General features: G+C 43.3%; 3 protein-coding genes across 4 annotated transcripts in view; 1 reads left to right on the top strand and 2 right to left on the bottom strand.

Moving 5' to 3' along the window:
• tet1 (tet methylcytosine dioxygenase 1) overlaps positions 1-6163 on the bottom strand; it is a 31328-nt gene extending 25165 nt beyond the window's left edge. Inside the window, exons 1-2 of the mRNA XM_088304954.1 lie at positions 5799-6163; positions 2663-4656 (exon numbers count right to left, since the gene is read on the bottom strand). Coding sequence (XP_088161080.1) covers positions 2663-4534 — 1872 coding nt within the window. The 5' untranslated portion in view covers positions 4535-4656; positions 5799-6163. The remainder of the gene's footprint in view (positions 1-2662; positions 4657-5798) is intronic.
• Positions 6164-7250: 1087 nt separating this feature from the next.
• On the bottom strand, positions 7251-10222 carry ccdc93 (CCC complex scaffolding subunit CCDC93). Of its 2 annotated transcripts, none has more exons than XM_088305401.1 (2): positions 8050-10222; positions 7251-7703 (listed from the first exon to the last, which is right to left on the bottom strand). In XM_088305401.1, the coding sequence occupies exon 1, from the start codon at positions 9933-9935 to the stop codon at positions 8061-8063; it is 1875 nt and encodes a 624-aa protein (XP_088161527.1). In that variant the 5' UTR covers positions 9936-10222; the 3' UTR covers positions 7251-7703; positions 8050-8060. The 2 variants fall into 2 exon arrangements, with proteins under 2 accessions (XP_088161527.1, XP_088161526.1); XM_088305400.1 differs by having other exon boundaries at positions 8054-10221.
• Positions 10223-10227: 5 nt separating this feature from the next.
• slc25a16 (solute carrier family 25 member 16) lies at positions 10228-14064 on the top strand. Its single transcript, XM_088305402.1, has 10 exons — positions 10228-10484; positions 10672-10806; positions 11206-11298; positions 11392-11525; positions 11630-11693; positions 12239-12360; positions 12458-12524; positions 12983-13145; positions 13228-13296; positions 13562-14064. Exons 2-10 carry the CDS (start codon positions 10704-10706, stop codon positions 13716-13718), a joined length of 972 nt encoding a protein of 323 aa, XP_088161528.1. The 5' UTR covers positions 10228-10484; positions 10672-10703; the 3' UTR covers positions 13719-14064.
• Positions 14065-16030: the final 1966 nt, after the last annotated feature.

Consider the following 16030-nt stretch of genomic DNA (forward strand, 5'->3'; position numbering starts at 1 on the left):
AGCATTCTCTCAACTGCCCACCGTAAGGCGAGGCCATGAGGGAGTCATCAAGCAAGCCTGAGTGAAGCCAGACCTTTTTTTTTTTTTTTAAAAAAAAGGGAAACCTCCACTAAAACACTGCTCGTGCAAACCAGAGAAGCCTTTTGTTGGCCAAATTGTTCTGAGTGTACTTTCAGCCCTTTCAATCATCCTTCTATTATTATTATTATTAAATATTATTATTAATTATTATTATTATTATTATTATTATTATTATTATTATTACTATTATTATTATTATTATTATACGGGACCAAAACAAACCACAGCAGGCGTCAGAGCTCGCTGTGTTGCGGAAAACAGGAACAGCTCTAGGCAAGCCACTACACGAGCTGCTCCTCTTGGCCTGTGCCCTTTTTCACAATCCTGTGGAAGAGACGTTTGTCAGGAAGGGTGTGTGAGCTTGATCAGCAAGACTGGCCACCATCGACATACAGTATTGCTACTTATTTCCACATGGTGTATGCGGTTGTACTCCCGTCCAGGACTCGTTGGGCACCCGTACAAATCATGAATGGAAATATCACAGTATGAAGTTATGTATATATTTGTGCCCCAATTTTTGGCATTTTATTTTGATTGAAGACTTTTGAGCCTCACGTGAAAGTGGCTTGTTTGTAATAGTTAATTATAACCACGGGCTACCGTTGTGTATGTAACATGGGTTTATGGTTGTGTACATGCTCGATGCATGATGTTGGTGCTTTATTAGCATCTCCGTTTTAAGTGCTTTGCCGCCACCTTTTGGCATCTCTACGCAATTACAAACACCGTTGAGTGGGGCGTTAGGTATTCGCAGCTTTGAGGCAAGGGTAGGACCCTGTTCCCAATATAGTCTTTAGACAACAAACGTAAAAGTGGTGAGCGCATGTGCCTCACAGTTCACAGGTTTAAGGTTTGAAGCTCAATTCTGGCGTGTTTTGCCTGTGCTAGCATGATTTTTCTCTGAGTTCTCCAGTTTCGGCTTCAGCTCAGCTACACTTGACAATTACGATGGCTAAAATCTAACAACTAGATATTGTACCACTGCACCACCAGCAAAATGAATAATCTTGATGATACTATTTCCTTGAAGAAACGTATCAAAACCGTCGATATGAAGGCCGACATCATGTCATTTCAGCGGAATGGAGGAACCAGTTGGCTATGAACGAGAGGAATTCGGACAGGGTGTTTACATTCAACCAGCCAGCATGCACGGGTGTGTGCGTGTGTGTGTATGTAGATAAACAAACCCCAGTGAGCCTTAAAGCCACACAAGCCCACACTGACCCACATTTGGGACGCGCTTAATAATACGTTTGCAGACTCTGGTCTCCGTGTTGCCGCCTCAGCTCGGCAATGGCGCACAAAGGTCTCCACTGAGTGATTCTGCAGGTGTTATATAACAGTCATTCCTAATCTGCCTATGCCTCTGACAGGGATGGCAACTCAGTCAATGCACTCATGTGTACACACACACACACACACACACACAGAGAGCCACATGGACCCTCGCTCTCAGTTTCTCCCTCCCCCCAGCCGCATGGACACCATTGTGCGACGCACATGGTATACTCGTGGCTCAGAGAAGCCATACCAATGAATGAGGACATTTCTGCCGGGCCACAAATTGCCGCTTGTCAAAATAAAGACTTGGCACAAAGCCGCTGGCCCCTAGGTAACGAGAACAGCCCCCCAAACAAGTTAACGCGTAACACAATTTTGACCCATTAGCCGCATTAGCAAACAGCTGCTGTGTGACACATGATGAACACGGAGCAACATTCGAGTTTAACCTCCATGTTGTGTTTAGAAGATGCGCGACAAATTACGTATGCTTTTGGAAACATTGATGAAAGAAAGTCAGCATGGTGGTTTAGTGGCTAGCAGGACTGATTCATAGTTTTGAATTTCTGGGTTCAAATGGCAGCTCTGGCATTTTTTTAACGTATTCCGTGGGCCACACAAAATCATTGAAAGAAAACAAGCTAAATTCTTATTGAGTCTCGTTGGTGTCCCCATGACCAGGTATCCTCATTGGGGTACCAGTTAAACTGAAATCCATCCCAGCTGACTGGATCAGAGGCAGACTAACCATGGACAGGTCGCCAGCCAATCGTTGCGCACATTCAGACAAAAAAACATTGCCACTTTCATTCAAACACTTCATCTTGAATGAGCTCACCATCCAGGTCGTTGGAATGTGGGAAGAAACCCCTCACAAGAATGCCAGGACCGAGATCTGAACCCAGAATCCGCAGAACTATGAGGCAATCGTGCTAAACATGAGGCACTAAGGCAACGAGATACCTAGACTTAAACTAGTTTCATCAAAACAATTGGAAATGCTGGCCCCATATTTAAAGATTCCAAAGAGCGGCAAACACGGAGTTCATAGATGAGGTCTCGAACACACACAAACACACACATAACAGGAGCATTACTCCAACCACGTGCTAAGCGGCTGACGGTCATGAAAACAAAGAAGGCATCATCCAGCAAATTCAATTTGTGTATTCCCACCACCCAAATATTTCACAGGAATGTTGCACCACATCTAGAGACTCTCCGTGTAAGACTAAAACATTTAGTTTTTAATCAAGGCAACACCGGAAAGGACTTAAAAAAAAAAAAGACTGACCTGTGCAGCAGGGAGAAGGAGCGGATTGGATGGCCTCCTCCTCTTCAGTTCCACACACTTCCTCAGCTTACAGATTTGATGGCCGGTGCTGCGGTTGAGGCAGCAGCTGCACCGGCCGCAGCTGATGGTCCTCAGGCACGGCTCGCACTTCCCGCACCTGCTGCGCTTTCGCCTCTCCTTGCGTTGCTGTTGTTTCCAGGCGGGCGGGTGCCGTCCCCCCTCGCACCCCAAGGAGATCGGCGGAACCGAAGATTCGCCGTAGCCCGACTCTGACTCTGTTTCCAAGGAGAAGGACGAGCGCGTACTCTCAGAGCTGCAGGAGAAGGTCGAGCTGCCGTCCAGAGAAGGGGTCGAGATCTTTGGCGGCAGGTCTAGCTCGGGCGCGGCGACTACTACAGCCCTGTCCTCCTTAAGGACTGGATGACACTCAGCTGGAGTCTCAACCGGACTGTTCTGGTCCAGCAGTTCTGGAGAGGGCTTTCTATCTTTGGCTTGCGGAGCAGGAAGAGGAGGGTTCTCCAGACTTTGTAGCCGCTCCCAGAAGCTTCTTGCTTTCAGGGAGTCACTACGGATAATAACTGGGGTACTCCTTGCTACGACGTCGGTATGTAGTGAGATAGAGGTCTCTGGTACAGCAGAGGAAATCGGGACTGGAGGTTTAGCACCTTGAAGGATAGTTTGCCTGTCTGTCCCGTCCTCCCTCGGAACCTCTGGTTGGGATGACTCCAAGGCGTCGGGGGCTTTGGTGGGATTTGAGGTAGCTGCGTTTGGGACAGTTAGCACCTTGTCAAGCGACTGTTCGGGCAGTCCCTCGACGGACTGAGGTCTACTTGGAGGTTGTGAAAGAACTGAAGTACTGAGGAGGGACTCAGCAGGATTGCTCGGGTTTGATTGTCCCTCAACATCAGCCAGCTCTTCGGCAACATCCGCCGTCTTTTGCTTGACCTCAACCAAACTGTCAGATGTTTTCTCTGCCGGGATGTCCGGAGTTATCTCGGTATTGACCGCGTTGTCCGTCCTCGTCTCTGCCAAGATCACATCGATGTCATCTTTGACACGAATGAGTTTGTTTTCTGTGAAAGATGTTTGCAGTCCTTGAGAAACAGGACAGGTGATCCTCGACGCGGCTAGTTCGCTGGGGCTATCTTGACTTGCATTGTCACAGAACTCCGTTTGCAGGTCTTCACTCGCAGGGCCGTCGGCCACAGCCTCACCGATTTTGCTTGTATGGTTGTCTCGCGGCACACATTCCTCCAGGGTGTCATTGCACGGTGGTGAGTCTGCTTTGAGAGGGCTGCCCTCTTTAGCATCTTTGACATGCGCAGGGCCTTGAAAATCAGTTTTCAAAGAAACCGGCAGAAGTTGTTCGGGGTCTACTTTCTCACGGTCCTCATCAGTAGTCAGGTTGTTGCTTGACTTCTGGTTTCTGGAGTAAGCTCCTCCCCTGGTCTTCCTCGCACCTCGGCACGGTTTGGGTGGCAAGAAGGAATCAGCTGACAGCTGTGCCCCTCGCGGGGACTTTCTCCGCCATAGTGTGTCGTTTAACTCACTATTGTGGTCAAGCACCTTGCTCAACCCTCGAAGTCTCGCAGATCCTGTCACACTTATGGCATGGTTAACTCTACCAGGGGATGCATTGCCCTCACCTGACGAGCGGCTACCGATCCCTCGTCCTCGGGGGCTACGGCCCGTCCGCGCTTGAGGCTTGGCACTCGAACTTGTGTGGGCAGTCGTAACTTTCTGGAGGCGCTCCGACACTCGGCCCCTGCCTTTATTTGAGTTGCTCGTTTTCCGTTTGGAGCCAACAAATTTCTGGACATTTTTTCTCTGAGCAGGGGTTTGTCTCCTGGCGGATTTGGTGGTGGCTGGCATGGCTGAGGATATGGAGGGGAGGGTTTTTTACAGCCAGCATGGGAGCCAGATTCGGATCAAGATTTGGTCTAAAATCTACCTCGATTATATTGATTTGGCTGTGGAAGCCGGTGGTGCATGACCTACAAAGACAGAATGAAACAGGTAACCAGGGTAATAAAAACACAAAAACATCCAAGAACCAAGCTTCATCCAATTTCATGTTTTAAAATCTGTACATCATTCACAAGACTCCAACCCGGAAATGGCCCAGAAAGATTGAGCTCAAATTTTTTAAAGTTATTGCTGGCAGCAAGCAAAAAAGGCTATCATAAAATATAATTGGCTCCAGAGAAACCACCCCACTGTCGGCATTTTTCACAGCATTGTAAAACATCTACTGAATACGTTCTGGAGCAAATAAGTTAGTCTATATACCACTACACTACCAATTATAAGCTTGGTAACTGAAAGAATTAAACTCCTAAATCTAGACACCACTGTATTTGGGTGTTTGAATCCATTCAGAATAATGGAAGGAGTAGAATGTCAAAAACATGGGGAGAAGAATCAGGGCCAGACTTGCCATTTGACAAGCACTAGCAATTACCTGGGGCGCTTATTTGGGTTTCTTCAATGAACCGAAAAACAGGACATGTTGTTGGAATGTAGGAGGAAGTCGCAACACCCAGGGAAAACCCACTCAAGCACTGGGAAAACATTGGAACTCAGAACAGGAAGCCTGCCCCCAGAATTCAAACCCAGAACTTCAGAACTGTTAGGCGGATGTGCTAAGCACTAGTCCCAGGGGAATAATAATACATATATTTTTACTTTTATTAACAACAAAGAGTTTTTAAGAAATCTATCATACAAAACGTGTGTTTACTCATCTGTAGTTACAATTTGGCCACGCCTGGCTTATATCCTGCGACAAGCTAGTGTAAAAAATGTCGAGCCAAACATAGATAAGCATAATAAGTTGTTCTAAACACAAACACGAGCGCTTCTTCCTTAGCGTGGGCAGTTTAAAGGGCAAACACGTTGCCGAGTGGTGCTCCGGGCCAGATCCGGTTGTCGAATGTGCTTATTACAACATTACAAACGCCTCGCGTGTCGGCCTTTTACTCCAATTTTTTTTTTTTTTTTTTTGCACTTGACCGCCCTCGTTTAAAGCGCCTAGTTGCGGAGGGGAGGGGGTCGAAGACAAACGCCACTTTCACACGGTTCAGTCGCTCGTGTGGGTTTATTTACGCGATTTTTAAGCAGAAAATGCTTGACATACCAGAGAGAGAGCCAGTTGCGCCGTCTGAAGTGCTAATAATACTCCACGGAGACAGCGAGACCTTGTATGCGTTTCCCCTCCTCGGCAAATTTAGCCCGCCGCTGTTGATGGCGAGTCGGTCGGCTGCTGGGCTCACACACCGACGCGGTCATGACAGGCGGGCGGGCAGGGCGGGCAGGGGGGCCCCTGGTGGCCACGTCGCCGCGCGGTTCGCTCGTTTCGCGTCGTCAAAACGTCAAACCCTCTTGTCACAGCCAGGGTAGCCCCGCTCGCTCGCTCTCCGCGCTGCTCGTTCCCTCCAGCCAGACGCCAACCTTCTTCGGGTTCAGCCTCGGAAGAGCTCGACGTCTCCGGGTTGGAGGGGAGGCACGAAAACCAGACACGGATGGCAGCTGTCAGTGGGGCCCGGATCGGAAGCGTGGACGCGTGTGATTGCATTTTCCCGCCACACGTCCTCGTCAAGTGTGAAAAAGAAACACTTTATGATAAGTACACACTAATAAGCTTCAGCTAAGCATTTGTAAATACTGAAGTCATCCTTTATAAAGCATGTTTCTGACTTGCGTAATGATCTGCATACAGTTTGTAAATACATTATTAATATGACATAATTCAAAGTTTTCATTTGTCATTTAGATAAATGATATCGAAAACAAACGTAATGCTGAGATTCACAACACATTAAAAACTGCAAGATCATTTAGTGTACAAGTGCCTAGTTGGATATCACAAAAGGAAAGTAAGTGATACCTTGCAAAATAATGATGGGTAACACTTTTTAATAAGGTATTTACAAACTATATGATGACTTCCGTATTTACAAATGCTTAGCTAATGCTTATTAGTGTGTACTTATTATAAAGTGTTACCAAGAATTTAAGTTACATCTTAATGTTACACGAATAAACAAACGCATATTTTCGAGAAAAAAAAATTCATTTACCAGATTTTACAAAAAGGAAGGAAACGGTTTAAGACAAAGAGGTGTTTAGTTCCTAGAGGATTTCTTTTTTCCGAGAAGAGGAAAAAGTTGTAATATTATGAGAATAAAACAGGTTTTGAGGAAAACATTTGATATTTTTCCAAACTGCCACCCTCATATATTTTAAGATAAAAATGTGTATAATTTTGAGAAAAAAATAATCGTCTTTTTAAAGAGTAAGTCAAGTCCATAGCTTTGTTTACAATATTATGTTCTATGCAGCCCCTCTTGTCTAAACATACCCATTATTCAGATTAATGTTGCATTTATGGACCATAAATTAAAGGGGTACTCAACCCCAACTCAACTTTTTCTTTTTAAGCTGATGAACTTTATAAACTGGTATGTACTAATGCTGTCTTCATGTCCTGGTCATTGGTTGGACATTTTAGAGCACGTTTCATTAAATCTTGAATTTGGGCACAAACTGTCTATGTGGGGGCCATCTTCAGGGTAAACAATGCAGTGCATGTGAATTTTCTTTCTGTGCTCTGATTGGAGAACTTGAAGTTATTCAGCCACCTTAAAGCGGCTCAGCACCTTACACACCTCCGTAGAGAGTTGGAATAGTAACATTTGCCAACATCTTTTTATTGGTTTTCAGGTGAATGTTTTATTAGCATTTTTGGTTAGTTCATTCAAGGAAAAACAAAAAAAGAAGGGGACAAAAGAAGAAACCTTGAGAAAATAAGGTGAATCCCCCTTCCAGTCAGAAAACATTTAACACGTAAAGTGAAGCTACACGATAATAACTAGAATAGTGTGAGAGTGCATTAAATAAGATAAAGCGCTGCAGAAAAATTCCTTCGCAGAAGCGGGTCCTCCTCCAAAACGTCCCGATCAGTTGATGCAAAATTCTTCATAGCAACGCCTCCAGGAATGTGGTCCAGCTCAGATCTCGTCCTGGTCAATCAGTTCAAATTCTGCAAAGCAGCATCACATTTTGGTTATCGTCACCACCGTCCCCTCTCCAAGCAGAGTAAGTGTTCATAATTGTCAGGAAATATTTTTTAAATAAAAAATTATCATAATTGAGTGTTAATATTATTATATGTGGATAGTCCGGTATTATATATATTTTTTATTGTTGAAAAGTTTAGTGAGTTATTTTTTTCCATTCAGCAGATGACATTGAGAATACAATGTCAGAATTTGAAATCAAATTAGACTATGTTCCATGAAACCGGAAAAGAGATCAGAATACATATGTCAATTTATCAGTTTAAAGTGTTTTAAAAAATTGCATGCTAATATAAACACAAGGTTTACCTACAACATAACTAAGATGCTCCTTTTGCTCTCAACTTGGACAGCAGCATTTCGTTCTTCCGACATTCCTCTTGAAAGTCTTTGACGGTTTGGAAATAAAGCCTCTGGTTGTCGAGCAGCTCCAGGTATTTGTCGTTCAGCTGATCTCTCCTCATTTTGTTCTCCTGCTTCTTCTTCTCCATCTTGATGCGACTTTGCCCGATTCCCTCCACTATCTGTTCCATCTGTCTGAGGAACTGTTCCTTTGCGGCTGAAGATGACATGGCTTGTTGGAAGTTGTCATGAATGGAATTCAGCAAATTGACCTCCTTTTCAAGATAAACTTTCTGGTCATCCAATGTATTATACAAGGTGAAAAACTGTTTGGTCTCTTTGTGTGTTGCAGACACTTGGCAATAGAGTTCAATGAATCTCTTCTGGTACTGTGCGAGTTCTGCACGGCAAGGCACTTCATCAATCTTTCTCTGCAAAATGGCAATGTCACGATTCCTCCTAGCCATAAGCAGACGGACCTTCTGTAGTTTCTCTCGATCGATATTATGCTGTTTGTCAATCAGTTGGTTTCTCTCCTTCTCCTCCTCAGTACCAACTCCAGATTCTGTGCTTAAACTTTCAATACTCTGCTGCAGGCGGATCATCTCGTCTTTACATTGGGAACGGAACTCCTGTTCTTGAAGTTTCAAGTTTTCATTCGATGTGACCAGAAACCTCAGCTTCTCAAGCACGCTGCTGTCAGCTTGACCTTCCATATCCTCCAAAATCATCACCTCATTTAACAGTGTATCTGACTGCTCTGTGACCTCAATCAGCTTCACCTTGGCCTCGTCGCAGCATTTCTTAACTTCGGCGTGTTTGGCTTGGAGATCAGCACGCCGGCTCGTCATTTGCTGCATCCGTTTGTTCAAAGAGGCAACAGCTCTGAGGTGTTGGTGAAGCGGGCCATACCACTCTGAAGAGTCTTCAGACACCTCCACATGCTTCTCAGCATACTCGGAAGCAATCAGTTTGATCTCCTCAGACTGTTGTCCCACAATATACCCCACCGCGCTAGCTGTCAGTTGGCCCTCTAGATTGGCCATGGCGGCCATTGTGTTCATCAGGCTTTTGATACGGTTCTCTTCTGCTGCCCACTGAACTTCTTCCTCTGATACATGTGTCACAGAGTCTTTCGTCGTCGAAGCTGTTTTTTCTCCAGACTTATCTTGTTTGCTGAATCCATATTGCCTGCCATATTCCAGCAAGGTAGAGTGAACCTTGGACTCCTCATCCAGTAGTTCCCCTGCCTCCTTTTGCCTTCTGTATTTCCTCTGTGGTTTGTACACTTCCAGTATATCACGAACTGCGCCCACTGCTTTGCCTCTTCTATGTTGGAATTCTTCATCCTCTGGAAGGTTGTAGGCCTTCTGGAATTGAGATATGGAGTAGGCTCTCACGTAGTCGCCCATTTGCTCTCTGGTCTCAATGGCCCGCTTTACAAGCCACTGTATCACTGGAAAAATGTGAATGAAATCAAGCCCTTGGATTTGATGAGGCTCCAGGTGATGAGGACACTTCATTTTTGGTAAAACAGACACGATTTTCTCCGTCAACGCTATTTTCTGACCGATGGTTGAGTTTTCTTGAAAAAGAAGATCAACGTCAATGTCATAGTTACAAGTGGTGATGCACCAAGTCATTCCGCCAACCACCTTATCAAAAGGCGACAGTCCTTTGATGCGGGCCCGAAAATATCCTGCAGCCAAAAGAAGCTCAAGGATCTCCGCCAGCTTGATACACTGCTCTTCATCTTCCCAGGCTTCAACCCGAACAACGTCGACGCCTTGATGTTCAGAACTCAATTTTGAGCCACGTCTTGCTCGATTAAAAACAGAGACAGTCGCTGCCATTTCAACTGAGGCGTCAGATTTTGTTGCGGAAACTCGGCTTCACTGTGGCGCACTAAATTGACGAAATTATACGTCACTAGCAGGCGCTCCAAAACCCAGCGCGAAGGGCACTCTTTTCCTTGTTTAGTATTCCGTGAACCTTGAAAACGTCGTTGTAGCTCAGTTGTGAATTCAATTTTGGGTTACGTCTTGCTCTATTAAAAACAAGTGCTCGCTGCATTGTTGACTGAGGTGTCAATTTCTGGAACGCAAGAACGATTACACTGCGGCGCGCAAAATTGACGTCATGTTACGTCATGAGCGTGCGCTCGAAAAGCAAGAGCGAAGGGCACTCTTGTTTAGTATTACGCGAACCCCGCGAACGCAAATATCGCTTTTTATTTGACAGGTTTGGGAGTCAGATCATGAATGGTTAGCCACACTAATATTTGGCACTCGCTAGCGTCTTGTCGAGGAACAAGGCGACGGAGAAATAATTTTATTGAGGGAACATTTGCTCCATCGACCTTCCACGTTGCTGTTGACGGCGTAGTTACAGAATGTCAAGTCGTAAGTACAGTGTAGTTCATATGTTTATAGTGTATATATAATAGTATAATAATGGATTTTACTCAACACACGCACAGACAAAATCAGGTTTATCTGATAATTGACCGTAAAGAGTGTTGGCTAATACCAGTGCTTATTACCAATATATTAATATTGATAAGACAGCATGTTAATTTTTGCTTGGTAGCTATGCTTGCGGTGGATTTGTGAGCATCCAAGATGACATCGGAGGCCGATGCTGCGACTGTCTCGAGACCTCCAGCCTTAAACAGCACTCCAGCCCGAAGAGACCACTACTGGCTCCGCTCTTTTGTCGCTGGAGGTAGGGCTTGACACATTATTTTTATTGAGCTATGTCATCTCGGGCTGCCGTGATAAAACATGCGCCCTTCCTTGTTCAATGTTTCCTGCTTTAAACAAAAAGGGCAGTGGACCGCTGTTATCGTTGATGCTGTCTTCATTCATGTTGTTGTTGTTTCATACGAATGCTGTTGTGCCCATTGTTCTCGTGTCCCTCAACTCTTCTATCCTGTTTTCACTATCTTCCCTCTGTCCCCTCCATCGCAATCCAAACATTTTTACTATCACAGGAATGTTTGTACTCTATGTCCGAAAAGTTTGTATTCAGGATAGTGTCTGTATGTGCCCTGTGATTGCTGGAGACCAGAGCAGGGTGTACCTCGCCTCTGGCCCAAGTTCATTTAGTGTTTCTCTGCCACAGGTGTCGCAGGATGCTGTGCCAAGACTACAATCGCTCCTTTAGACCGAGTAAAGATTCTGCTTCAGGCCCAGAATCCCCACTACAAACACCTGGGTAAAATGTCTAAAAAAAAATTAGAACTTAATTCATTTTGCATCACCCAAATAGGTGTCGAATCATAACTTCATTGGGCCTCTTTCCGTGCAGGTGTGTTTTCCACTCTAAAAGCCGTGCCCAAAAAAGAAGGCTTCCGTGGCTTGTACAAGGGAAATGGGGCAATGATGGTGAGGATATTTCCGTATGGCGCAATCCAGTTCATGGCCTTCGACAATTATAAAAAGGTACAATGCTTCTTCTATTGTGGAGTAAAAACGTAGGAAAATGTGAGGCACTTGGCCTTTAATGACAATTTGCGCCTCAACATACATTTTCATGTACTCAACAGTTTCTTCGTAAACAACTTGGGATCTCCGGACATATTCACCGCCTTATGGCCGGCTCCATGGCAGGTAGATCAGAAAAAAAAATGTTGGTGTAATGTACTGTATTTCCTCAAATAGTTACCTCAAATCTAAATTGATCACTGCTGCGATTGATCATCTACTTCAACAACAAAAAGTATGGATCTTAAATCAATCATGCTGCTATATGCAGTGTGGAACAATGATTTATGCCAGAGGCTGTAACTAAATATAGTATCATATAGTGAACTTCTGCATATCCGAGATTTGGCTTTGACAACTCCAAGATTTTATTTGGGAACGTACCACACATCATTTGCTGAAAATATGTTTCTCACTGTTTTTTTGTGTTCATGTCACAACAATAAAATTATTACTTTGGCGCCATCTAGTGGAAACTTGTTTTTATAAGGTTTAATTCATTGATAGTCTTTCTTTTTCTTGGTGTTTGAATGCACCTTGTGCCCTTCTCCTCTGCCTGAATATGCTGTTCTGCATTTGATGCTGTGATATGATTGCATTATTATTGTTCTATTGTGCATAAAAAAAACCTTCCCGTCTGATAAATGCCGCACCCACCCTTGTGTTGTCAGGTATGACAGCGGTGATATGCACCTATCCGTTGGACATGGTTCGAGCTAGACTGGCCTTCCAGGTGACCGGGGAGCATCGCTACACTGGAATCGCCAATGCCTTCCACACCATCTATCTGAATGTGAGCTGCCATTGGAAAACACATGCACAATATATGGTTGTGAATCTTTTATCACTACCTTTTATCAGACATTTTTTTAAAATTTATTTTGGCACAGGAGGGAGGATTCTTGGGCTTCTACCGGGGACTTACTCCAACCCTCATTGGAATGGCGCCTTATGCAGGTGATGCCTCTTATCAGTGGATGTCTGTCGATACCTGGACATACATGTTTAATTTTGAAAAAAATAATAAAAGTGGAATTTTAAATTCTGAGGACAAGCTGCAAATGTTTTTGAATACTGAACATTTTGGAGTTTGAATCATTTGAATCGATTGAGGAATCCTGTATTTGGAATGAATTTGTAAAATTTCTATATTATAAGTTTTACCACTCATTTTAAAAGTTTTGTTTCTTATAGGGGAATTTGGAATCATGGGCAAAATGGGTGTTAAGGCAATATAAAAAAAATTGTTTACAAGATCTACCGAATTAACAAAATATCTTGATGATGCAATGGTTTGAATTGGTTGAAGAGTATGCGCGTAGAAACAAAATCATCAAAATAATGCATCTGCAGAATTTTGTTGTCGAACAGCATTCCGTTCTACTCCCCCTTAATGATGTGTTCCGAAACTGCAGGTTTCTCCTTCTTCACCTTCGGGACCTTGAAAAGTCTCGGCTTGAAACATTTCCCAGAGACGCTAGGACGGCCGTCCTCAGACAACCCTGACGTCCTCGTTCTAAAAACCAAAGTCAACCTGCTGTGTGGGGGCGTCGCCGGTGCCATCGCTCAGACGATATCGTAAGCGGGACTGGACGACTTTTACCTGACAATGTGGCCTACAGGCACCTAAATCTTTTATTTTTTTTTGGGTCAACACCAGGTATCCCTTGGACGTGGCACGACGAAGGATGCAGCTAGGATCCGTCCTTCCTGATGCACACAAGTGTGTGTAAGTATCACACGTGCCTCCAGACCACAGTCCAATGCACAAATACAAAATGCGAACACTCCCAAGGAGCTGCTGTCGGCCACAACTCACACATAGAACTGATCAACGAACCTAACTCCTTTTTCTGATGTCGCTCACTAGGCCACACCCCTAAAAACACACATTCAACTTACTGATACTACAGTAGGTACACTAATTACGCAGCGTATCTCAAGCTGCTCGTTCGCAAGTAAAAATTTTTCATATGTCTTGTGCTCCCGAACAGCTCCCTGAGCAAGACCCTGTCTTATGTCTACAAAGAGTACGGCGTCAAGAACGGCCTGTACCGAGGCCTCTCGCTCAACTACATCCGCTGCGTGCCCTCCCAGGCTGTGGCCTTCACCACCTACGAATTCATGAAGCAACTCCTCCACCTCAACTAGAGGCACTGTCACTCATCTGACTCACGCAGTTGCTTCTTCGGTATGTCTTAAACTCCTCAGACTCATCCGTAGCGAATCAGTTTATGCAGTATGTGTGTGTGTGTGTGTGTGTGTGTGTGCCTGTGTGGGGGGTATTCTTTTCACCACATGACTGTCCTACAGTGGTGCCTTGACTTACGATTTTAATTCGTTCCGGACCACAGCAACAAACCGTTAGTAATGCGGGTTTTTTTTTTTTTAATAAAAATAGCACTCTACACTATTGTACTTTCTGAAAACATACAATGAGAACACAATTAAGTGGAATGTAACAAAATAAACCGAAGTAGTTTCACATCTTAATTCCTTGGCCGTTATAATACAGATGTACCTCAGAAGCCGATCACAACTCAGTGACTTAATAAGCTGCCGAAGATGATAAAGAATATATGCTTGAAAGTATTGTCATATTGCCTGTTGTATTTCAAATATCATTTGCTTCAAGGTTTATAACATACGGAATGATGCTACTTTCCTTCGCCTGTCTATGGCTTTTGGCATTGTGTTAGCATTTTGACAGACGACTTACATCATTTGTGTGGTTGGATTGAATACACAATGTGTACAGTAATTATATTTGTTTTATATTTAGTTTTACACTGAACCTACAGGGAGTGTCTGTAAAAAGCTTGAAGCAAGATTTGGCCTCTTTTTTGAGGACTTGTTCACACGTTCTATAATTTGGAACTCGCATTCTTGCTCGCAACTCAAGACAAAAACATCCAAGTGACGGCTTGTATCCCATAAAAGCTCTTAAGTCGGGGTGCCACTGTACCGACCATTACTAACGCGTAAACAGGCAGCTGGGAACAAGCGTTATATGAGCAAATGATCAACTATATTTCTACCGTTGGACTCAAATGAAATCCACACATTTTTTTTAAAATATTTTTGTGATGAGTTTGATACACTGACATCTGATGAAATGTTTGCTTTATTTTTTGATTCAGGGCTTCATAAATGTGTAAGGTGTGCAAACATCATATTTGCCCTGTTTTGTCTTCAAACAGTATGCAGAATGTTTTTTTTGTTTTTTTTAACATTGTCTCTGTAAAAAAACAGATTAGTTGTGAATGATTTTTTGTTGTCTTATGCCAAACTTTGAATAGAACAGTATGATGATATTTTTGTCACGCACGCAGATGTTTAATGTGTGCTTATAATCGTGACCACAGCTCATATATTCATACTTGCTCTGATTTTTCTTGATGATGTCCATTATTTGGATCTGTGATGAGCGCCGATCCGACATGTTCGAATTTTCGATGTTCTGAAAGGAGGGAAAATTGCACTTTAACTGTTGCCCTTTGACTTCTGTTATTTATTGCAGTAGCTACATGCTGCCACTGGGTGGCGACCTTGCTTACAGAAATGATGTGGTTTACAGTTATAGCTGGAGAAAGTCATGCAAATAAAACAGCAGAAGTGTCGTATTATGCTCTTTACTTAATCAAACGCAAGTTAAAAACAGAGCCGCACACAATTGTTTTCATGGAAAATCATGGAAATGATCATTTTGACCATTTAATTTTGCCCTCTTGTCTGTAAAATTGTATTAAAACATTTTACATGCGAAAAATCTCACGACATACCACCAAACAGAAATGTCACAAGTCGATACACTGGACAGTTATGCACCTTCTGCCATTTAGTGATCGAGCATTTAATTATTCTGCCTTTCACAAGTACTGTACGTCGATGGCATAAAAACACATACATAATTTGTGATAAAAGCTCTTTATCTATTTATTTCCAGTATCTCATTAAAGTCATGTATTTATTGTAAAATAGTTGTAAATAGTAAAGAATAAACATAATTCCTGCACCGTGAGCGGCTTAGCCACTCAAATCGAAGTGGAATGGCCAAGAAAAATTCCTCTGCTTGTGTTCCCGTTTGGAAACACACCACGTTTTTACTGAAGTCCAGAGCAAAGTTCTTTTTTTTTTTACTTAAATTTAGTAGTACAGTATAAAAAATTAAGAAACAACACATCACGAATATTCACAATCTTCAAAAACAGCTTTGCGAACTACTATTTTGAAAAATAAAAGTGAATCCCAATATTTCAAATTTATGCTCGTATCATTCCAAAAACTGAACTCTTAACACAAAATGTCAGCCATGGAAACTCATGACTTGTAAATATATATTCAGGTATCATATGATAAAACATAATTGTACAATGTGCAACGCTACTTGACCAATGTTTAGACAAGTGACTGAAAACATTTTCAGAAACGCCTGAACAAACAAAACAATGCCTTTCAATGTA

This window comes from Idiotropiscis lumnitzeri, chromosome 9 (genome assembly GCF_059441095.1).
Source record: "Idiotropiscis lumnitzeri isolate Australia: NSW breed Sydney's pygmy pipehorse chromosome 9, RoL_Ilum_1.0, whole genome shotgun sequence".
Classification (NCBI taxonomy): Eukaryota; Metazoa; Chordata; class Actinopteri; order Syngnathiformes; family Syngnathidae; genus Idiotropiscis; species Idiotropiscis lumnitzeri.

Excerpts from the sequence above, each read along its gene's own strand:
- slc25a16 (XM_088305402.1), top strand. The coding sequence starts at position 10,704 with ATGACATCGGAGGCCGATGCTGCGACTGTCTCGAGACCTCCAGCCTTA. Across the intron at positions 12,525-12,982 it reads TGGAATGGCGCCTTATGCAG|GTTTCTCCTTCTTCACCTTC; the intron begins GTGATGCCTCTT and ends CCGAAACTGCAG. Across the intron at positions 13,297-13,561 it reads CCTGATGCACACAAGTGTGT|CTCCCTGAGCAAGACCCTGT; the intron begins GTAAGTATCACA and ends GCTCCCGAACAG.
- ccdc93 (XM_088305401.1), bottom strand. The coding sequence starts at position 9,935 with ATGGCAGCGACTGTCTCTGTTTTTAATCGAGCAAGACGTGGCTCAAAA.